This window comes from Callorhinus ursinus, unplaced genomic scaffold, assembly GCF_003265705.2.
Source record: "Callorhinus ursinus isolate GAN/ISIS: 27379988/994484 unplaced genomic scaffold, GSC_fseal_2.0 scaffold60, whole genome shotgun sequence".
NCBI lineage: Eukaryota > Metazoa > Chordata > Mammalia > Carnivora > Otariidae > Callorhinus > Callorhinus ursinus.
In genome coordinates, this window is record NW_027397122.1 from 6,515,085 (window position 1) to 6,539,137 (window position 24,053).

At 47.8% G+C, this 24,053-nt stretch overlaps 1 protein-coding gene across 1 annotated transcript in view; it reads right to left on the minus strand.

Moving 5' to 3' along the window:
* ABCA13 (ATP binding cassette subfamily A member 13) overlaps nucleotides 1-24,053 on the minus strand; it is a 369,210-nt gene that overhangs the window by 325,692 nt on the left and 19,465 nt on the right. The window contains exons 3-6 of the mRNA XM_025853136.2: nucleotides 21,508-21,631; nucleotides 6,716-6,870; nucleotides 3,891-3,919; nucleotides 2,258-2,421 (exon numbers count right to left, since the gene is read on the minus strand). Of these exons, the coding sequence (XP_025708921.1) occupies nucleotides 2,258-2,421; nucleotides 3,891-3,919; nucleotides 6,716-6,870; nucleotides 21,508-21,631 (472 nt within the window). The remainder of the gene's footprint in view (nucleotides 1-2,257; nucleotides 2,422-3,890; nucleotides 3,920-6,715; nucleotides 6,871-21,507; nucleotides 21,632-24,053) is intronic.

Consider the following 24,053-nt stretch of genomic DNA (forward strand, 5'->3'; position numbering starts at 1 on the left):
AAATTTAGAATTTGAACTTGGAAAGTCATAAGAACTTGGAAAGTCATGTTCAAATTTAGAATTTTCTGATCCTTGGGAGCGCCTGGGTGGCTCAGTCGGTTAAACGTCTGCCTTCAGCTCAGGTCATGATTCTGGCTCCTGGGATTGAGCCTTGAGTCAGGCTCCCTGCTCAGTGCGGGGCGAGGGGGGACGGCTGGCTTCCCCCCCTCCCTCTGCTCCTCTGCCTCATGCTCTCTCTATTTCTCTTTTTCTCAAGTAAATAAATGAAACCCCCCCCCAAAAAAAAGAATTTTCTACGTGCACCATGACATCCCTGTCCCGGCAGCGCATCCCCCCACCTTGCCCCCAGCTCTGTGTGTACCTCCAGGGGCCTTGCACATGCGGACACTCGGGCATGCACATCCAAGCACCATCCACACTCTCTGCCCCACACTCCTGCCAACAGCCACCACTGGAGCTCCCTGGACCTCACTGGGGGAGGGAGGGAGCCAAGGGAGCTCTGGGGCCAGGGGGCTCTGTGGGCACATCCCTGCAGGCCCATGGGCTTCCTGAGCCATGAGCAGAGGAACAACCTACAGAGGCCAGCACGGGGTTCCCCCTTTGGGGCAGGGACCTCCCTGGTTCTAGATTGCCCCTTGTGCTGCCTGTTCTCACTGATGGCAAAAAAGACCCAGTTAAAAATCTGGCAAGAATATAAACTCTCACTAACAAAATACCATACTGATACAGTATGTTTACACAAAAGAATTCAATTGGGGGAAAAAGAAAGACAATGCTCTTAAACCCTGGGGAAGCCAGCACGGGAGGGTGATCAGAGGTGACTCCCATGTAACCCGGGTGTCAGACACACCATCGGAGACCAGTGTCCAACTCACTGAACTCTACCACTGGCAGAACTGAGCTTCTCAGTTCTAGATGATACCTGGGGCAATTACAGCATGATTTATTAGGGAATTAAATTATTATACTCATGTCACATCTCTGATAGTGAAAAACTTTCAGAAAGCCAAAAGTCCAGTTACAAATGATCGAAAAAATTATGATATAGAATATAGAATATCTTGCCAAAATGGAATATTAAAATAGCAACTACTGGGGGCACCTGGGTGGCTCAGTCGGGTCAGCGTCTGCCTTCAGCTCAGGTCATGATCCCAGCGTCCTGGGATCGAGTCCCGCATGGGACTCCCTGCTCAGCAGGGGGTCTGCTTCTCCCTCTGCCTGTGACCCTCCCCCCACTCAGGAGCTCTCTCTCTCTAATAAAATGATAAATTCTTAAAATAAAATAAAATAAAATAGCAGCCATTAAAAATGATCATTTGAATCACCTGACTGGCCCAGTTGAGGAAGCATGTGACTCTTGACCTCGGCATTGTAAGTTCGAGCCCCACACTGGGCACAGAGATTACTTAAAATTAAAATCTTAAAAAAATAATCATAATAAAAGTGATCACTTGAAGACAATGAGATGAAACTGTGGAAAGAGCCGAGATGCCCTTCAACAGATGAACGGATAAAGAAGATGGGGTCCATATATACACTGGAATATGACTCAGCCATCCGGAAGGATGAATACCCAACTTTTGCATCCACATGGATGGGACTGGAGGAGATGATGCCAAGTGAAAGAAGTCAAGCAGAGGAAGTCAATTACAATATGGTTTCACTTATTTGTGGAACGTAAGGAACAGCATATGGAGGACATCAGGAGAAGGAAGGGAAACATGAAGGGGGGAGAAATCGCAGGGAGCGATGAACCATGAGAGACTATCGACTCTGAAATACAAACTGAGGGTGTTAGAGGGGAGGGGGGTGGGGGGATGGGTTGGCCGGTGATGGGTATTAAGGAGGGCACGTTCTGCGTGGAGCACTGGGTGTTATACGCAAACAAAGAATCGTGGAACACTACATCCAAAATGAATGATGTATTGTATGGTGACTAACATAACATAATAAAATTAAATAAATTTTAAAAAAAGACAACAGGAATGTACGAAGTGTTAATGATGTAATGTTAAGTTGCCTAAATCAGGGAGAGTGGGCTCTGGACAACATGACTGTCCTTTTATAAAATATTCACACAGGTAAGCAAGGAACAGACATGGAGATGCAAGAGTCCCAGCCATCTCAGGGCGCCATGATTCCCCATTTCTGTCTTGAATCCAACAAGAGATCAAGCAGAGATACAGATTTCCCCATGAAAAAGTGAGGAGAAAACCCAACACACCTATCATTGGTTAGATTTCTCTTCTACACTTACTTCAAAGCCACCTGGAGGAGGTGTGCCCCACCAAGGATTCGGTCTTCCACTCGAATGTTGTTTTCGTACAGTCTTGGCAGAAGAAGTAGAAAATTCCAGATGTGAGGCTGCTGGTGGAGTTTTTCCAATTTCGAGATCACCTCCTCGGTCTTATTGAGATCCATCTGTTAGGAAAAAATACCAAGAGTTTCCCCCCTTTCATGTCATTCATGATTGAAGAAACAGTGGGGCTGGGTGGGCTATCGGAACCTCAGGTGGTAGAGACCCATGCCTGGCATGTCACTCTTTGGAACAGACAAGATTTGAAGATCATCCCGTTGGGTTGGGATTTTAAATATCGTGAAGCTATGGGCGGGTACAGAGAGGTAGAGGTCTGATTTTGTAACAAGCTACACCACCATCTAAGATTTGGGGACTTGGCAATAAATGAGTAGTTGTTCAGACAGGAACAAAAATGGACAACCTGCTCTTATTTGAGGGTTTTCTGTTAGCACAGCTGAACTCAACTGTAACAGGAGCACAGTGTGAATAATTAAATACTGGACGCCCTCCCTACAAAGATCCCTATCCCCAATTCCGCTTTTCACGGTACAATCATAAAGCCTTGCTCTGGAGGAAGGAAAATCAAAAATCACAGCTAAAAGAACATTCCAGGGGCGCCTGGGTGGCTCAGTCCTTAAGCATCTGCCTTCGGCTCGGGTCATGGTCCCAGGGTCCTGGGATCGAGCCCCACGTCGGGCTCCCTGCTCCGTGGGAAGCCTGCTTCTCCCTCCCCCACTCCCCCTGCTTGTGTTCCCTCTCTTGCTGTGTCTCTCTCTGTCAAATAAATAAATAAAATCTTTAAAAAAAAAAAAGAATTAAAAATGTGCATTCCAGTGGGTAGAAGTGGGAGGGGCTTCCTCCCCAGGCAAAGGTGTGAGGAAGGGGTGATAGAATCCATCTCACTGAAGCCATAAACCAGTTGCTTAAAAATAAGCCATGTAAGCAGGGCAGGGAAGGTTGGGTGCCAGAGCAGGACTGCAAAGGTGTGTATGGGAAAAACAGGAAGAAAACGCATATTCCAACAGCATGGCTGGCTTGGTCAGAAGGCACCCATCTGCGTCTGGCACATGGTACAGGGACTTTGGAACATTCTAGATGCCTGAGTTTTCCATACCACACGCTAGCTATGGCAAAGCAAAAACCAAGCGGCGGCCTCCAGGGCATCCCTGAGCCACTGACCTCCCCCAGGGGAGTCACACCCCAACCCCAATGGCATCTCTGGGGGGACAGGCCCAGGTCTGGGCTCTGCGCCCTCACATCCACAATTCCAGCCCTAAGCAGGCCCAGCCCACAGTCTCACTTGAGAAAATTAAAATTCGCCTTTCAACCCATCTCTTGAGGGACTCTGGCTGTCTCAGATACACTGTTGCTACAATCAAATCACTGGAAAGAAGTGTTTGGGGATGCCTGGCTGGGTCAGTCGGTGCGGCACCCAGCTCTTGATCTCGGGATCATGAGTTCGAGCCCCACGATGGGCATCGAGATGACTTAAAAAAAAATGTATTTGAAAAATAAAATAAAAACCAGTGCTTTGAAACTTAACCACTAAGTCTCTGGAGACTAAGTTTCAAATTTTTGTTAAAATACTTACGGCTAAAAAACTGGACCTGGGAGAAGAATCTACAACAAAAAAGATTTCAGATGTTAGTTCAATAAGCAATCAAAAAGCATTTGCTGGGCCCCTGTTTTAGTTCTAAAACCAAGTCAGCTATCACGAATCCCAGTCCAAAACGCGAGGACACCCCAAACTGGGGAACAAGTCTGAAGGACACGGTCACTCTGGATTTGCAAAGCAAGTATTTACCGGACACCTGGAAAAATGACTTAACTGGTCAAGCACATCTCAGTCATGGGCCAACAAAGTATTGATTACTCTATCGATCTCTGATGCCACAGGCATTGTGAGTACTCAGGAGAGGACAGAGAGCAGACAGGGCAAGAAAGAAAAAAAACTCAAAGAGGCCAAGAAGACCAAAGTTATGATTTTTCAGGTTCTCTGTGGAGTCACAGTGGGACATGGTAAGAAATACAGACTGGTCTCTGCCCTCGAATTTCGGGGGTGATGGGGTGACAGGAGCTTCCTTTGTTATATCTGGTCTTGGTCCCCAGTCCCTGACAGGAGAGCCGGTAAGACTTCGGGAATTTCTGGAATGATAAGAGTGTCTTTTGTGTGCTAATGAGATGCCTGGGGGCTGGAGGCCCCCAGATAGGGTCAGGATGGGGGCTGATCCCCCAGAAAGACCATGATTCAGCCCCACCCCCTTGACCTCCAGGCTGAGGAGAGGGGCTGGAGATTGAGCTAATCACCAATGACCACTGAGTTCATCAGTTACACCAACCTAATGGAACCACCAGAAAAACCCCAAACGATGGGGTTCGGAATGCTTCTGGTTGGTAAACATATCCACGTGCTGAGAGGGTGGCACACCCCGATTCAACAGGCACAGAAGAACCCTTCCGGGCCTATATGCTTCATCTGGCGGTCCCTCTGTAGCCTTCACAATATCTCATAAAAAAAAAAAAAAAAACAATAAAGGGCGCTTGGGCGGCTCAGTTGGTTAAGCGTCTGCCTTCGGCTCAGGTCATGATCCCAGGGTCCTGGGCTTGAGTCCCGCATCGGGCTCCCTCCTCAGTGGGGAGTCTGCTTCTCCCTCTGCCTCTGCCGTGCCCCCTGCTTGTGCTCTCTCTCTCTCTGTCTCTGACAAATAAATAAAATCTTAAAACACAAAACAAAACAAAAACAGTAAACCAGCTAGAGTTCTATGGGTCATTCTAGCAAATTAATCAAACCCCAGGAGGAGGACTCCAATTTGTAGTCAAACCAAATAAAACTGTGGGTGCCTAGGACCCACTACTTGGAATTGGGGGTCTGAAGTAGGGCAGTCGGGGGATGGAGCCCCCGAACCCGTAGGGTGTGAGTCACACCGGGTGGTTGCAACAGAACTGAATTAAATGATAGAGCACCCACTGGAGTCCACTTGGAGTGGCAAACCCACACATCCGTCAGGAAGTGTCAAGTGTGAAGGTACAGGTTTTCTCTGGTGCGTACGCATGAAAAGTGGCTCAAACAGCAACAAACTGAAAACAAAGTGGAGATAAAATTTCTTCTCCAAAAAACAATAGTTCTTGGGGCGCCTAGGCGGCTCATTCAGTTGAGCATCCGACTCTTGATCTCAGCTCAGGTCTTGATCTCAGGGTGGTAAGTTCAAGCCCTGCATTGGGTTCCACGCTGGGCGCGGAGCCTAATTTAGAAAAAAAAAAAAAAAATCAGTTCTGTTTCACTGAATATTGAAAACCTCATGTGACCACCACATTTTATAAAAGCAGAATGAGCTCGTGATAGTGCCTAATAAAAGAACTCCATCACTCGGAGTCTGAAGGGATTCTGGTCTTTTGCGGATGCATTTGGGTCGGTTGTGAAACCCGCCCCGCCTTGTCCTGCCCTGGACGAGGGCTGCTTTCTCTCTCAGAAATAACACATGGTGTCACCTCATTGTCCATTCTCCGATCAGGCTCTTCATGACATTCCCTTGTATATAATCCATGAAAAGATACAAGTTAAATAAAAAGAAACACTCGAGGTGGGTACTTAGAGTCGCCAGATTTCCCAAATAAAAACACAGGGTGGCCGGTGAAATCTGAATTCCAGGTAAACAGCAGATACTTTTTCACTATGAGTCCAAAATCGTGGAGACATGCTTATACTAAAAACTTGTTTACTGTCTCCCTGAAACTCAAATTTAGCTCAGCTAAAATTTAATAGCACGTGGCAGCAGACAGTGGGATAGGGAGTGGGGACAGGGGGGCTGGGGCTCCAGCTCGTTACTCAAGCTGACAGCCAGGGCAGGCTTGGGGCCGGGCGAGATGCGGTCTCTCTCATGGCCCAAGCCTCCCCACTGATGAGTCAGGCTCTATGAGCTCCATATCCGATTTTTCTTCTCTGCCATGGACTGATAAATAAGTCGGAGCCTCTTAGGACATGGGCATGCTTCATAAGGAACAGACATGTCTGGCCCCACAGCCTAAAAGGTTTGTCTGAAAAGCAAGATAATCCTCAAGGACCTTAAAGCATCACTAACATTGAAAGACCAATCCAACTCAGCCAGAGGGAGGGGGACAGAATCAGGAGAATGTGCGTGTGCGTGTGATGCAGAGAGACAGCAAGGATGGGTTATAGCCCCTCTGAAGGTTGCACCTGCTCACGGCGCCTTCCCGGGCGGGAGGTGGTAGACATCGGGCCTCGCAACCAGCCCCACGTGCTGAGCCTCCTGCACGGAGGGTAGACCTCTTTCCAAGCCCCACAGTCCCACAGCCTGATGCCATAAGGCAAACTACTGCGTAAACAGGATTTCAAGGACCTTCTGGGTGCTCAGCGCGTGTCCAGGCAAGGGGTTGACAAGGTAGAGACCGACTTGCCTGGAGCCTTGGATCTTCCTGCCCACAGTTCCTGTAGGATTTTTGCCTTGTCCAAGATTTCACAAATTTCCTCGGCAAGGTCCTGTATCTCTTCCAGGAAGGCCAGGTCGTTGACCTTCTCGTGACGGCCAGCTGCAGCCTGGAACCTAGACAAACTTTAAATAAATGGAATGAATATCACAAGGACGCTCCGCACAGGATCCCATTTCTCGGGTGTTTCTAAGGTTCTCGAGACCCAGGGCCTACGCGCCCTTGACTAAGCCGGCACACGTTTACACCTCCACCAGCTGCCCTGCAGAGCCCTCTCTCCACGACCTTCATCCAGAAGGGAAATGATCATTTTTCAAAAATCTCCGCCAACTGGAAATTAGAAAGTTGTCCTCAATCTATCACCCGTGACGCTCAACCACCATATCTGTATATTAGCGGCTCCACATGTCTGGTTTACTCCGCACTTGTCACACAGCACATCCTGGGACAGCCTCTGCCAGGGACAACAGAGTCTCCTTTCAATTCTAGAAGAGCCCTCTGGCTGTTGGGTGCGGGCAGGGTTCAGGAGGACGGGGCAGAAGGTGAAACCAGGCTTTGGAGAAAGAGAGAGGTGGACAGACTCGCATCCCTCTGGAAGTGGATGGAGAGGACCTTGAATGAACTCACCAGAGGGGTGTGACGCCACACCCCTTTTATTCTCTGTAACTCTGAGGCTTTGACCCCTGTGCCTTGCTGACCACTGCCAACCCCCTCCCAGAGTGACCCGATTCCTAGACATAGCAGAGGGCTCACCAGGGGGTGATTTCCATGTCTGCATGTCTTGCACGCCTCATAGGACAAATCTCAGGCATGAAGACAGGGGGTCTGGGGAGAAGGAAGGATGTAGGACGTGCAGGATAGCAGTGGGAGGGGGGGTCTCCACCCCAGGGTGGCATGACCGCTGTGCGGGGCAGACGTGAGGTGTCCCATCGGGGTGCTCCTGATGCCCCGTGGACACCAGGACAGAGGCCAGGGAGCCTCTTCCCTGGGGGGAGGGGGGCAGTCTGCAGTGAGGAGGGGGTCTGGATATTCAAGCTTCTGTCCCATTTTCGATTAGGATGTTCACTGTCTTCTTTACTGAGGTTTTAAACATAGTATCCCTTCGCTTTGTCACATTTGGGAGAAATAAGCCCTTGGGTTTTTTAGTTGCCTTTGATTTTATTTTAGCTCTGAGTAATCTCACCACTAGTGGACAAAAGATGTAAAATACATAAGCAATATCGTTCATCAGAGCAGCGACCTCAGAGAAAAATACCAGGACACATCCCAGGAGAACAGTCACATGCACAACCACACGTGCTTCTGAAGGAGTGTCCCCTGGAAGGTGGGTCCCATGGGGGTGGTCGGAGTGGAGCGAACAGAGGGACCACTAGGGAAACTGGTGGGTGCCGCCTCCCCGCTCGGGCTGCAAATCCCCACCGGAAACCCACCCCTCCCAGCGGTCAGACACCGGTGTGTGTGGACTAACCTCGTGCGTGGGAAAATGCACGACACCATGCAATTCTACTCGGAAAATGAGGGCAAATTGCTATCCTAACCTCTTCTTAACCTTATATATCTCACCTATGGAGGGAAGGAGATTTTTTTTTAACTAGTCAATAAGAGAGAACCGTCGCGCCACCTTTGGAATCCACACTGGCCATTCGGTCTACAGAGAGGCTCCAATTCAGCAGGAACTTATTTTTAATCAATAAGACACAGTAGATTTAAAATAAAATAGGAAATCATTTCCCAAACCGCTAGGAGTGTGACCAGGTGTCCATTCACAGGCCGCACATCCAAGAGAAAAAAACAATGAAAACTGGGGGACATTTTTCCTGACTAGGAAGTGGCAGAGCTCATTGGATTTTGTTCGATCCCAATTCCTATACCTTACAAATTAGAGCACATGGTGACCACGAAGCAACATTTGTCACAGGTAAATCTGCTCTGAGATAATGACCAGGCTTGTGTGACCCCTCCCTCGGTCACGGTCATTTAACCTTAATGAGGTCAGAACAGATCCAACACTGGGGCGCCCATGTGGCTCAGGTGCTAAGCATCTGCCTTCGGCTCAGGTCGTGATCCCGGGGTCCTGGGATCGAGTCCCGCATCGGGCTCCCTGCTCCACGGGAAGCCTGCTTCTCCCTCTCCCGCTCCCCCTGCTTGTGTTCCCTCTTTAGCTCTCTCTCTCTCTCTCTCTCTCTCTGTGTCAAATAAATAAATGAAATCTTTAAAAAAAAGAACAGATCCAACACTGACCGATGGATAAAACCAATTCAAGGCCTTTCAGGTCAGAGCCCACTTGGAAATGAGGCCCGGAGAGTCGAAGTGGGTTTGCTGGAAGCAAGCGCAGACACAGCTGAGCCAGGACCAGACCCACTCCGCCATGCGCTGGCTGTCATCTGTCACCTGTCACCGACACCCCACAGAAACCTCACCTGTTAAAGGGTGGTCTTCACCTCCAAGGGGTCGGAATTCCAAAAGCACAAGAAAGCACTTACTATTTCTGTATAAAGGATTAAAAGGACCCTGGAAGCTCTCCTGGGAACCCGTCAAGTTAGCACGTTTTAGAAACTGCTGTAATTCAAGGCAAGTTTCCCTGTAATGACGAACTGGTTGTGTGTTCTTTTTCTTTTCTTTCTTTGTTTTAAGATTTTTTTTTAAAGATTTTATGTATTTATTTGAGAGAGAGAGAGAGAGAGAGAGCATGAGCAGGGGGAGGGGCAGAGGGAGAGGGAGAAGCAGACTCCCCACGGAGCAGGGAGCCCGACGCAGGACTCGATCCCAGGACCCTGAGATCCTGACCTGAGCCGAATGCTTAACTGACTGAGCCACCCAGCACCCCTAAGATTTTATTTTTAAATAATCTCTGCACCCAACATGGGGCTCAAACTCACAACCCAAGGGCAAGAGTCGAATGCTCCAGCAGCTGAGCCAGCCAGGCACCCCTGTACATTCTTTTTCTAATTATTATTTCAAAACTACCTCGCTTGTCCATAAGACCAGATTATGAACTATTACGAATGTGAGAAATGTTTACAGCAGAAAAAATACATAGAAAATCCCAGATTAAATATTGATGTGTGTGTGTGTGTGTGCGCGCGCAGGTGTGAGAGAGAGCAAGCAAGCAAGCGTGCCCCAGGGAAATCCCAGAACTGTAACAGGATTGGGGTGGACAGCAGTTTCCACCTTCCTGAGTCCAGGCGTGTCTTTGGTCTGTTCTCAAGGGACGTTTGACCTTGCAAGGTACAGAATGCTGTAGGGGGTGGGGGAATCAGGACACACATGCAAAGGCCACTTGCAAAATAATCAGGAAAAAAAAAAAAGAAAGAAAAGGCCATTTGCCAGGTGACTGAACTTCTTTCTCAGCCCTCAGAGCCCTAATGAAACTGCCCTCTCAAAAGACCAGGAACCAAGGGTTACTCTAGCAATGCTCACACCTTCCTGCCCAGTGAAGGGCCTGAGGATCTCAGAAGCGGGAGAAGTGCTCAGGCCCACCCCTCAGTTCCCCACCGAGGGTTCCCCTGGGGTCAGAGTGTTTCTCAAGTGGTGTCTCCCTTGAAAAATCCTCTTTATTACATTTTTTTTTCAAGTAGGCTCCGTGCCCAGTGTGGAACACAGGGCTCAAACTCATGACCCTGAGATCATGACCTAAGCTAAGGTCAAGAATGGGATCCTCGACCAACTGAGCCACCCAGGCACCCCAGAAAATCCTCTTTAAAACAGCCTGATATTATCCCCCTAAGAGGGTTGGTAGAGGGTCAGCAGAGGGAAGGTGTGTAAGACCTCAGCCCAGAGTCCAGCACCCAGCTGTCTATAAATAAGAATGACGGGCAGAGCTAACACACCTGATGCGGGGATAGGACCCATTTTCAGCGTAAGAGCTGCAGGGACAAGCAAGCAAGATAAAGCAAAAAACGTGTGTCTATCAACGTCTGTGCCAATTTTCTTCATCAGCTCACAAATAAGACCGGTTCTTACAGAATTAGAATTATTTCTTAGGACAACCAGATCCAGGGACACTTGGATGGCTCAGTTGGTGAAGCGTCTGCCTTCGGCTCAGGTCATGATCTCAGGGTCCTGGGATTGAGCCCCGCGTCAGGGGGGGGGTGCCTGCTCAGCGGGGAGTTTGCTTCTCCCTCTCCCCCTGCTGCTCCCCCTGCTTGTGCTCTCTCTCTCTCTTTCTCTCTCTCTGGCAAATAAATAAATAAAATCTTAAAAAAAACAAGAATGAATAATTGGCACACCCAACAAGACAGATGGACCTTAAGAGCATCATAGTCAGTGGAAAATAACAAACCAATCTCCAAAGTTACATTCTATGTAGTTCAACTTATGTAACCTTACATAAATTTTTCTAAATTCTGTATAATTATACATAACATAATTTATATATAATTATATCTCCAAAGGAGAACAGTATGGAGGTACAGAACACACTAGAACTTGCTGGGGACATGATGAGAACAGAGAGGTAAGCACAGCTATAAGGGGAGAGCGGGGGAATTTTCTGTGCACTGATCAAACCAATACGATATTGATTGAACACATCAAGATATATATTGATTGTGATGGCGGTTACATGAACCTATACAAGAGATCAAATTGTATAGCAATACACACACACATACACAAATGAGTGGGTGTAAAACTGATGAAGACAGAATGAGACCTATAGTCTACTTAACAATATGGTACCAATGTCAATTTCCTGGTTTTGATATCGTACTAGAGTTACAGAGGATGTCACTATTTGAGGAAACTGAACTCAAACTATTTTACAACTCTTTTAGGTCTATAATCACTTCACGATAAAAGTAAAAAAAAAAAAAGTCAAAAAATAAATGACAAACTCAGGCAAGAATATTTACAACCTATATGACAAAGGGTTTAACTCCTTAATATGTAAAGAGCCTCTGGAAATCAAGAAGAAAAATAATGAATCAAGAGAAAAAAATGGACCAAGGACATGAACAAATATTTCATAGGAAAATAAGTATAAATTATACACGGAGATATAGAAATAGGCTCAACGTCCTCATAATAAGAAAAAGGCAAATGAAACTTCACTGATACATCATTTCCCCTCAGTTTCCTGACAGAAATATAGAAGTTCAACCAGAACTCTCCTGGTCTCATCACGGGGAAAAAGCTATCCTCACGTCTTGGAAGACAGAAGGCAGAATATTACAGTCCTCATAAAGGAGCATTTGGAAAACACCACCAAAATTAAAAATGGATTCACCTCTTGACTTGCAATTCTGCTTCTAGAAATCACTCCTACAGCTACACATACGCAAGTATGAAATGGCCAAAGTCATTAGGAAACCACAGCCAAACGCTGGAGTTAATAAGTCAATAGTGAAGAAAGTTAAATAAAAAATATTCCATTTACATAAAAAAGGCCACAAAGAGGAAAACCGGAGTACAGAAGAGATAATAAAAGCAGAAAGCAAGTGCCAATATGTAAATCCAATATGTTAAGTATGAACAGTCCATACATCAAATGGCAAAGATTGTCAGACTGGATAATAAAGCAAGAACCAACTATACGCTGTCTAAACTGTAAATTTGCAAAGACACAGGCAACCAAAAAGTTAAAAGATGGGAAAAGATCTATCATGAGACAATAAGCCACAGAAAACGACAACGTCTACATAAATAACAAACATGGCAAGCTTCAAAACATGGACTATAACCAGGGAGACAGAGATTCCATATACTTCTATAATATTTTGTGTATTATGCATATTATTTGTTGCATATATAATAAAACACATTCTATGCATCATATACGTCATTGTACAGCATCAGGAGGTCACGTGAAATGAGTCAATGAGGAAAATGTAGCAATCCAAATGTGTGTGTGCTAACACCAGAGCTTCGAAGTAAACGGAGCAAAAACCAGTAGAACTGAAAAGAAAAATAGGAAAATCTACAATTATGAATGGAGACTTCGGTTCCTTTCTTGTTAATTTATAGAACAAGTGGACAGAAAATCAGTAAAGATGTTGAAGACTTGCACAACATCCCACCCACCAGTGGAAGGCAAATCGTTTCTTCGGGTTCACGTTCAATATTCATCGAAGGAGAGCATAGGCTAGGGCCATAAAAAGAGCCTTAACGAAGTTAAAAAGACCTAAGCCACCTAACATTCTCTGACCACAGTGGGATTACGTATAAATTAGTAATAAAAAAATTTAAGGAAAGTCTTCAAATGTTTAGAAATAAAGCATCTGACCTACAAATCACACACGAGTGGCATTCAGTTAATATTTTGAACTTACTACAAACGAAAATACATCACATCAAAATTTATGATGGCATAAAGCAGTATCCAGAAAGAAATACGAAGCTTTTAATCTTTACAACAGATAAGGTCTAAAATCAATGATCTAAATTTGAACATAGAGAAAGTAGGTAAACAAGAATACATTACACTTTCTAAGTCAAAGAAAGAAAAAGCAGCCAGGCAAGAAAAGCAAGAAGTAAAACTCTATTTCCGGATGGCATGATCATGTATGCCAAAAATCCTAAGGGATATATTACAAAACCACTAGCAGTGATTGTCCATATTAAAAAATTTTTTAAACAGGGTCACCTGGGTGGCTCAGTCGGTTAAGAGTGCCACTCTTGATCTCAGGGTCATGAGTTCAAGCCCCACGTTGGGCATGGAGCCTACTAAAAAAAAAAAAAAAAAATTGGCCAGGTTCATCAAGATCATTAACCACCAGAGAAATGTAAATCAAAACCACAAAGAGACATCACACCCACCCGGATGGCTACACTCTAAGTGTCGGGGAGGATGTGGATCAACTGAACCCTCATAGACCGCAGCTGAGGGGGAAAAAGGTGAAGCCATCCTGGAAACAGTGAGTTTCTCAAAACATTAAACACAGAGTCACCATCTGACCTCCCATATACCCAAGACAAACGAAAACAGAAGTTCGTACTTACATAAACTTCGTAGCAGTGTAATTCACAATAGCCAAAATGTACAAACAACTCAGAGGACCATCAGCTGACGAACAGATGCACGGAATGTAGGTCAGCTACACAACGGAATATGGTCAGCAATGAATGTGAATGAAGGGACTGACACTTGCCCCCTGAGACAAACCTTCGAGGCATCACACCAAATGAAAGAAGCCAGTTACGAAAACACTCATAAATTGCCTAATTCCGTCTCCGAGATCTCCACAGCAGTCAAATCTCTAGAGCCAGAAAGCAGGTTAGTGGATGCATCGTAGGCTAGGAGTTGGGGGAGACGGGGAGAAAATGGGGAGTAAATGCTAATGGATGCAGATGGTTTGTTTTTTTTTGTTTTTTGGGTTTTTTTGGAATGATGAAAAATGTTCTAAAATTGTGGGGATGGTTGCACAACTCTGTGAATACACCACAAACTACTGAATTGCATACCTTAATTAAGCGTCAGTGTTATGGTATGTGAATTAAATCTCTCTAAGGCTTTATTTTCAATGTAATTCCAATCAAAATCCCAGCAGGCTTTTTTGCAAGAATAAACAAGCTGATTTTAAAGTTTACACGGGGGCGCCTGGGTGGCTCAGTCGGTTCAGCGTCTGCCTTCGGCTCAGGTCATGATCCCAGGGTCCTGGGATGGAGTCCAGCATCGGGCTCCCTGCTCAGCGGGGAGTCTGCTTCTCCCTCTCCCTCTGCCCCTCCCCCTGCTTGTGTTCGCTCTCTGACAAATAAATAAATAAAATCTTTAAAAATAAAATAAAGTTTACAGGGAAATTCAAGAGGTAGAAGAACTAAAATAATTTTGGGGAAAACATAATAAAGATGAAGGTCTTATATCACCCAATTTCGAGACTTTCTCTACAGCGATAGTTACTGAGAGTATTTGCCCGAGGGAAGTCATATGATCACGAAAATAGAAGAGTATGGGAACACAAGTACATAGGGTAGCGTTTTCAACAAATGGTGCTGGCACAACCGAGCTCCCATACGCAGATGCAGCTCAACGCTTGCCCCATGTCATGTGCAAAAATTAACTCAAAATGGATCGTGCACCTAAACAAAAGCTAAAACTGTAATACCCCTGCAAGGAGAAAATCGTTCCTCTAGGAGGACAGCTTCAAGACCCTCACTGAGGTTAATCATTCTGTTAGGAAACAACACAAAAAAACACAAACCAAACCAAAACAAACCAAAACAAACAAGAGATCTGCGGCTCTTCAAAAGACAGGTCACAGATGGGAAGGAAGTATTCATGATACATCTTTCTGATATGAGACTTGTATCCAGACTACGTAAGGAACCCTAAGAATTCAATAAGAACAAAGATTAAAATTCAGCGATTAATTGTGAAAAGATCTGACCCAACACTTCACACACACTAAGTTTCCATGGCCAATAAATACATGAAAAGATAATTCACCCTCTCTCTTACGGTTCCCAGACCCAATTCCAACGTGGGAGACTCCCCGCCCCCCTCACAACACCAAGCAATTGTCAGACACCGGCAGGGTGTCCAGGGATCCAACTCACTTCTGACACCGTCTCTCCAGAGACAGCGTCAGACCCCACGGGCGAAGGGCTCGGTCCCTCAACACCGTCCCAGCCCCTCTCCAGACGCCAGCCCAGGCTGCTGTCATGTCACCTGTGCTTCTGACCAACCTGCTGGCTCACAGAACTCAGGGAAACACTTACGTTTACCAGTTTATTAAAGGATATGACAACGGATACGAATCTACAGTCCGATGGAAGAGCTGTCCCAGGGGAAGTCTGGGGAAGGGGCGCAGGGCTCTCAGGCCTCCCCAGGCACCACTGTCCCCAAGCTCCATGTGCTCACCACCCCGGAAGCTCTCCGAACCCCGTCCTCTTGGGCTCCCATGAGGGCCCCCTTACATGCGCTCCCTTCATTAAATCACGGCCATTGGCTGATTGGACCTTCAGCCCCTCACCCCTCCTGGGAAGTGAGGGGCGGGGATGGGGAGCGGAGCCTGAAAGACCCACCCCTCTAATCACCAGGTTGGTTCCCCCGGCAACCAGTACCCCACCCCCAGCCCCCAGGAAGGGTCTGAAGGTCACTATCATTAACATAACAAAGACACAAGTGCTAAATCCTGAGCATTTAGGAAATGTCCAGGGATTTGGGGGCCCTGAGCCAGAAAGCAGGGATGAAGACCAAACACCAAGAGGAATAGATTTTTCACTCAGATGACCACGTACCTGTTTCTTATAAATCACAGTATCGCCACCATCACTCATGATTACAGAAATACAAATTGGGGCGCCTGGGTGGCTCAGTCCTTAAGCGTCTGCCTTCGCCTCACGTCATGATCCCGGGGTCCCGGGATCGAGCCCCGGCATCGGGCTCCCTGCTCGGCGGGAAGCCCGCTTCTCCCTCTCCCACTCCCCCTGCTTGTGTTCCCTCTCTCGCTGTGTCTCTCTGTCAAATAAATAAATAAAATCTTTTAAAAATTTTTAAAAAAAATAAATACAAATTAAAACTACACTCAGATAACACGACTCCACCATGAGAAAGGCCAAAAGTAATGGCGAGAAGTGGAGCGTCTGGATCCCTGGTACACCGACGTGAGGAGTGGACCATTGCACAAACGCTCTGGGAAACAGCGCAGAAGTGTGCTATAAAGCTAAACGCCCACGAAACACCTGTCCCAGCGACTCCGCTCTCTACAGAGACATTTTCTCCACATTTATAGCAGCTTCATGAACAGTCACAACTGGAGAGACAGGGCGTGCCCATCAATGAGCGGTAAATGGATAAACACAATGGGGGGCGTCTACACTGAGCAGTATGGAGAGAGCAAGATGGGGTCACTCGCGTCAAGCCATCGCACCAGAAACCACGAGACACGGCCCCGACCCGCCCCAGCCCATGACTCCCCCAGAACTGAGGACCAGCAGAGCCCGAGGAGGTCAGCAGGCACCGCGACTGATTACATCCCTTTACCAAGGGAGGATTTTTGCAGCAAACCCTCAGACTCTCCAGACACTGACCCTTCTCTGACCACTCCAAAAGGGCAGCTGCCGACGAAGGCTCTGCCCAGTGGATCTCTGAGCAGAACAGATCCTTCCCTGCTCGAACATAAGAAGCAGTAAGTGCCGAGAGCTGACCCAGGACGGAGGCCTCGCTCAGCTCTACGTCCACAGACTGACTTCGCGTTTGCCTGGTTAACTCCCTACCCCCGCGTTACCTCCTCTGTTGCGCAGCTTGTCTCGGGTTCTGCTCTGCGTGCTGCGTAAGGAGCCAGCCAAGTTCATCACGTGTGAAATGTCACTGAGTTTGGAATCCTGAACCCGCGTTATAATTATGTTACCCTTGCTTTAGGACTGAATAGAGCCAGCGTTGTGGGGAGATACGACTTCTGTGTGCACCTTCATTACGCATGCATGCATCCTGAAACATTTTGCTGCGTGAACCATGTACACCAAAGATATATCTTGTGCACCAAGTTCTTAAAAAGACAAATCTAAATCTAATCCGGATGGCAGCAAGCAGGTACGTTGTTCCTGGGTCTGTAAGGGCGGTAGGTGGGCAGGTTGGCCTGGGAGGGGGCACAGAGCATTGGGGGGATAATGGAAACGTTCTCCAGCCCCATCACCATGGTGGCCGCCTAGCTAAACAAACATGCCAAAGCTCACTGGGCACTTAACTATTGATCATTGTATAGATTAATGTCAGTTTTTGAAAGTTAATTGTATTTCCATTGCACGAGGGAAAATCAGTAGGACACAGTGTAACTTTTTAAAAAGATGTCATTTGCAATAGCAACAAAAAATATATGGTAACTAGGAAAAAGTTTGAGGAAAGGTATCCACGGCCTTCACAGGAAAATCTCAAAGAGCCACATGGAGAGATGCTCATCGCGATCATGGGATTCCACGCGACGCCAATCAAAATCCCAGCAGGATTTTCTCGCTGACCTTGATGACAAGTTTGTAAAATGAATAAGGAAGCACCAAGACTTCTCTGCGGGAGAAAAGCGGGGTAGGAGGGTTTGCCCTGCCAGACATGAACACACTGGAGAGCTCTAGGAAGAGAGCCATGAGGTGCAGGCCAGGCTGGCTCGATCTAGAAAAGTCCGGAGTCCACAGGGCACCAACCAAAGCCTAATGTCCATGGGGAGTCCCACAAGCAGATCAACGGGCTTTGTAGGTAGAACTAAAATAATCGCTTACCCAAATGGGAAAACAAGGGGCGCCTGGGTGGCTCAACCATTAGGCATCTGTCTTTGGCTCAGGTCATGATCCCGGGGTCCTGGGATCGAGTCCCGCATCGGGCTCCCTGCTCAGTGGGGAGTCTGCTTCTCCCTCTGCTTGCCACACCCACCCCCCCGCTTGTGTGCTCACACTCTCAAATAAGTAAATAAAAGATCTTAAAAAAAAAAAAAACTGGGATATTAACATAGTGTACAAATAAGACAAGTTTTACTGGGGGAGAAATTTACAAATGAAAGCTGGCAGAACACACCTGATTCCCCACATTCTCGTGTCTTCCACTGACAGGCAGCTCTGCTGGGCACAGAGTGCTCAGGGGAGAGAGCAGTGCCAGAAGGCTGTGTGGGGTACACACGGACATCGGGGCGACCCTGTCATAGGGAGCACTTCCTGGTGGGCCAGGTGGCCTGAGTGCTCAGGCTGACATCCTCCCACTGGTGCTGAGCCCGCTCTTGGCTAAGCTCTGGAAAAGGGCCTAGAAATAACCCCAGGACCCTGAGGACTTGTCTTTCCTCTGTGGCTCCTGAGAGAGAAGTCTGTAAAGGAGAAAGGAGGGGCCTGAAGGCAATGAAGAAGCGGAAATCAGGACCACAGTTGCAGCCCAATAGGAAAAAAAAAAAAAAAAAAACGAGAAAATGCAGGGTCCGTCAGTGCAGAGGCCAGAACCCTCCAGCTGGGCACGCGAGGGAAGGCGTCAGTGTCACCGAGAAGAGCATCCTGATGCTCCTATCTCCGAACACCCTAACGGTGCCCCTTCATATCCAAGGCCATGAACGGAGGGGGAACCCGAAGAGTCTGGAACTGGATCAACCCCAGGAGCCCTGGTCTGGTGGAACAGGTCCGGGGGGGTGGCGGGGGAAGCATCCAGAAGGAACCACTCCTAACACCGCACGCCACGGAGAGGCCGCGAGGAAAGCTGCCTGGGGGCCAGGGTTTCCTGGGGAGGGGTCCACAGAAGGGGCAGCCTGACCCTGCGAAGGCTGGAGGTGGGACAGCATGAAGGGGGAGGAGACAGAAGTGTGTGATGGCAGAAGGACAGATGGGGCCATGAGCATGGCCAGAATCCTCCTGAACTCCCTCTCGAGCACCCATACTCCTGGACGTCCCCTGTGTCCTCCATCCTTTTAAGGGACAAGGCTGGAACTCTTGGATGTCTTGGAAGGAGATCGAGGCTTCGGCTATTTGTAAAGGACCCTGGGATGGACAAAAGTGGTAAAATGGAAACAGGGACGACACACAGGACAGTGTGCAAAGCACGTGCGGCAAACCCAGCAGCCGGGAGGAGCGACAGGAAGTCCGACCGCGGAGCAGGAGGGACAGGAGGGGATCCTCAAGGGCTTGGGGCAGACCTGAGAAGGAAAAAACAGGACAAAGCCGACGGGAAGGCGGTGAGGACCGCGGGAGGGCAGGCCACCCCATGCCAGAGTGAAGACAGTCCCAGGGTGCTCGGTGTCCGCCAGCCTCGGCAGGTCGCCCACGGAGAAAAGGGGGCAATGGACACGTGGGCATGAGATTTGCTTCTGTGCCGAGGCTTTGCCTTAAAAACACAGGAATGATTCCTGACGCCGTGTCAGAAATGTGCCTTACTCTGGGTGCAGGAATGACTCATGCGGGAGCCCTGAGAGCCTCCCGTCAGAGCCAAGGGCAAGCGCCCCACAAAGCCACGAATAAGGAAGTCGATTCTCATACTCATGTCCTACAGCAGATGAAATGTGGGATTTCTGCTCAAAGTGAACTCTCCCCGGGGCATGACAAAGGGCGCGGAAATTCACACACTAAATTCACCACGATAATGTTTAAAGAGACTGAAATGGACACTCGGGCTCTCCGACATGTGTAAGCCGAGCCGGCTCCCCAAGAGCGATCAGAAGAGAGTCTTTTCAGGGCTTTGAGGGTCGAGGGAGTTCACATCTGAACCACTATGGGAACAAGCCAGCGGGGTAACGGGGCAGGTCGGAGCCTGGAGCTGAGCGAGGTGGTGTTCTTGCTCCCCCACGGGCATCCCCATCACCGTTTGCAAGTGTCTTCTCCTGCCTCACTTTGCACCTGTCAGACCTCTGCCTCGGGCACCTGGAGATGTCGAGAGGCATTTCATTCTTGGCTTTGACATCCGAGGCTTCCTGTTGCCCCTGCCAGGCACAGCGGGCCCCCAGGATGGGGTGTGAAACTGTCAGTGGGTTTGGGAGAATCCCTGAGTTTCAGCAAAGTGAGATGGGGGTAAGGAAGTGGGGGGCACAGGGGCACAGGGGAAGAAGACAGCTATTTCCTGATGAGGAACCACAGTCTCTCATGGTTACAGCAGAGAAATAAGATTTCGGTATCACTCCCGGGCCCTTCATGGTGCTAGGTGTATCAGAGATTTTGTCCTCCAAACTCACGACGCTGGAGGCAGGTAAGCAAGATCCCAAGGTTCAGAGAGGTCGAGAAACATGCACAGATGCCCAGAAGTAAACAGGAACAAGGCCATGGTTTGGGGGGAAAGCCCAACTTTTCGTAATTTGACAGCACCTCAAAGTCCGTTCTGAGGGAGGGACAGATGGGAGGAGCCCCGGGGCAGAGATGCTGGCAAGCTCGAGCCCTCCTAAGCTTCCCGGAAAGAGGCTTTTACGCTCTTACACTTTTATACTTGCCTCACACACAAGAAGACCATTGACTATTTCGGGGTTATGACTACAGATGGTTTCTAAATGATTTTCTTGACGTCATACTTTTAGATTACCTGTCTCAAAAATATCTCTAAAGCACCATGGATAAACATCATACCAGATGTGTCCAGAATGATCTGGAAACTTCCCGTTTTCTTCCTGTAACTGGAAGTTGAAAGACGAAGATCGGATATGTTACCACGCTTTACAGTCTAATGTCCTAGATTATCCAACGCCGAGAAGTGCAGATGAACTTCATGCCTGGCACTGTTGAACCATCAGCCCCTTCCCGTCATCTCTACCTCTGCTGAGAAAAGCTTCTAGAATATTCAGGATCCTCGAAGTCAAACCCCCTTTATTCTGACTTTGCTCAGAGGAAACACATAGGCTCTTTCTCTGTGTGGTCTTCAATGCCAACGGACCCCCCCACCCCAGGCTGCCAAATACGGGTGTCACCTGCCCCATGTAAGTCAACAAGAAGGTAGTAAATGACCACCATATTCACCTGACCTCAGCCACGAAGAGGATCCTGGTCAGAAATCGCCCAGCAGGAAAACCCCTGTGGATAGCTCTCTCACACAATCACTGGTTTGGCTGCATTTGGCACCAAAATGCATAGTTGGCCAAGCAAGTAATTTTGAAGCCAGACTTTTAATCCACAAAGAAACAAACTTACGCGCGAGTGACATTTGCAAATCAGCGGTCACTTTGTGGTTCCAAGAACAGCAGTGGAAAGACCTCCTACCAAAACCAGTTGTTAGCTGGAGACATTCTCACGTGACTCTGCATTTAACACAACTGATTTTCTTGTAACTGTAAATTCTGTAATGCGTATGCTCTCTGCCCTCTCCCAAATTACTGAGGCTCTCCTAAAAGCATCATGCCTGTTCGCATGAATTCGGAAGAGGGTGCTTGTATTTCTCTTACCGTAAATGGTGCTCCGTCGGCCCCGCGTAGCTCATGTTCCTGCAGGCCGACCCGGTGTTGCAAAGAAGGGCCTGGACAAAGGGGAAGACGCCTCTGCTGGGCAGATCCCGGGCTTGCAAAAAACCTGAGTGTCAATGCAAGGAAGAAATTAGTCCATACAACTGGGACCAGACATTAATGCCTATTTGTCAGAAGGGTAGTATCTAAGATGGTGTTATTATATTATTAATCCTGTAGTTAATTTGAAGGTCTGGGGGCGCCTGGGTGGCTCAGTCGGTGAAGTGTCTGCCTTTGGCTCAGTTTATGATCTCGGGGTCCTGGGATGGAGCCCCATGTCAGGCTCCCTGCTCAGCAGGGAGTCTGCTTCTCCCTCTCTCCTTGCTGCTCCCCCTGCTTGGGCATTCTCCCTCTCCCTCTGTCAAATAAATAAATTAAATCTTTAAGAAAATAAAAAATAAAAAAATAAAGGTCTGAGCACCCAAAGAAAAGAGAGAGGGAGACAGGAAAGGAAGAAGGCCTTCACATGGAGCACCTTTCCCTCGGGTCCACACTCACACTTCAAGGCATTGAGCTGCAAGATTCACCAGGTACGCAGGATTCCTGTCTCCCTTTCCGAGCCAGGCCTCCAGGCACAGTGACCTGTAAACAAGGCGCCAGCGGGGAGAATAAGGGTAGACGCCTCTCCCCATCTCATACGAAGATTTAGGAGTTTCTAGTTTGCACAACATGCTCAGTCTAGTACACCTCAGGTTCTTAAATGTTTCAGCCTAGTTGTTAAAGATCATATAATACAAAGAAGTTTAAGAAAACTGGATAGGAGCCAAGGGTTTTCAGGACAAATGTTACCACAAGAAGGCGCCTGGCTTGACCGAGTGCGCTTCATCCATGCTGCCGCCCTACCCGCCTTCCACGCCCCCAGTGGATGGACAGCAATGGGTGAGATGCTGAGGACCACGGGCAACTTGGAAGTGACTGATCTAACAGGAGACAGCTCGTAGAACCTTGGTAGAAGGCTTTCCTCATGAATCGAGTTTGGTCTGGGAAATGGTCATACTCTCCAAGACTTGGAGACCCATGAGGCCCACGGCTCATGCAACACAATGCTCTGTATGCAGAAGACAGTCACTAAACTTTGGATGTGTGAATCAGTGAATGAATGAACAAGCTAGTGAATGAATGCATGAATGAACGAATCTCTGTTATTGACAGCTAAGTCACTCAAAGACATTTTTGCCACTATTGACTTAGGCCTTCCCCTCAGGCCTTAATGCTCTATGGTCCACGGCTCCTCCGAGCCCTTACGAGCTGACCCTTCCCGGCATCAGACAAAGCCTTTGATGGATTTAACCTGTGTCCTCCTCCAGCCACCTCCCCGCTTCTCGATCATAAGGAACACCTTTCTCTTCTACTTCTCCCCGTGCTGCTTGCTCTGCCCAGATCATTCCTCTCCTGCACGCCTTAGTCCAGCAAAGTTTCACAGGCCAATTCCCCCCTAGCCTTTCCCGAACATGGGTTGCGGCCACCTGTCCTCTGTGCTCACATGGCCCTTCTGCAGAATCCAGTGTGACACTTTTGCCACTGTATCGTAATCGTCTGGGCCAACAGCAAGCTCTGTAAGGACAGGGAAAACACCGTGTCCACTACTCCATCCTCAGCAAGGCCTTGGACACAGCCAGCCATCAATACACATTTGCCAAGTGAGTCGATAAATGAATCCTTTTGGAGAGTGACATGCTATTTTAGATAAAGCCCATTCTTTTTTTAAAAAAAGATTTTTTTCAGTCTCATAAAAAAAGATTTTGTTTATTTGACACACATACACACACAGAGAGAGAACACAAGCAGGGAGAGGGTCAGGCAGAAGCAGGCTCCCCCTGAGCAGGGAGCCCGACATGGGGCTCGATCCCAGGACCCCAGGATCATGACCTGAGCCAAAGGCAGACGCTTAACTGACTGAGTCACCTAGGTGCCCCTAGATAAAGCCCATCCCTTAATAATCCTTTCTTCATGTAACATTTGCAGAATTAACCACCTTATCCATATTTCAAGTGGCATAAATCTGGTAGAAAGAAAACAGACCACCATATCTCAAGCAGCAACGCTGTTGAGATTTCAAACCAGATAAACAAAAGAGTCTTTCTGATAACGTTCCTGGAACAGAGGAAATTAATCAGTAGTGGGTTATCAGTGTGTCACTACCATCATCACCATCACCATCATCATGACATCATAATCATCATCATCACCACCATCATCACCATCACCATCATCATGACATCATCATCATCATCATCACCACCATCATCACCACATCATCACCATCACCATCATCATGACATCATAATCATCATCATCACCACCATCATCACCACCATCATCACCATCACCATCATCATGACATCATCATTATCACCATCATCATCACCATCATCATCATCACCACCAACACCATCAGCACCATCACCATCATCATCATCACCATCATCATGACATCATCATCACCATCATCGTCATCATCACCATCATCATCATCACCATCACCATCA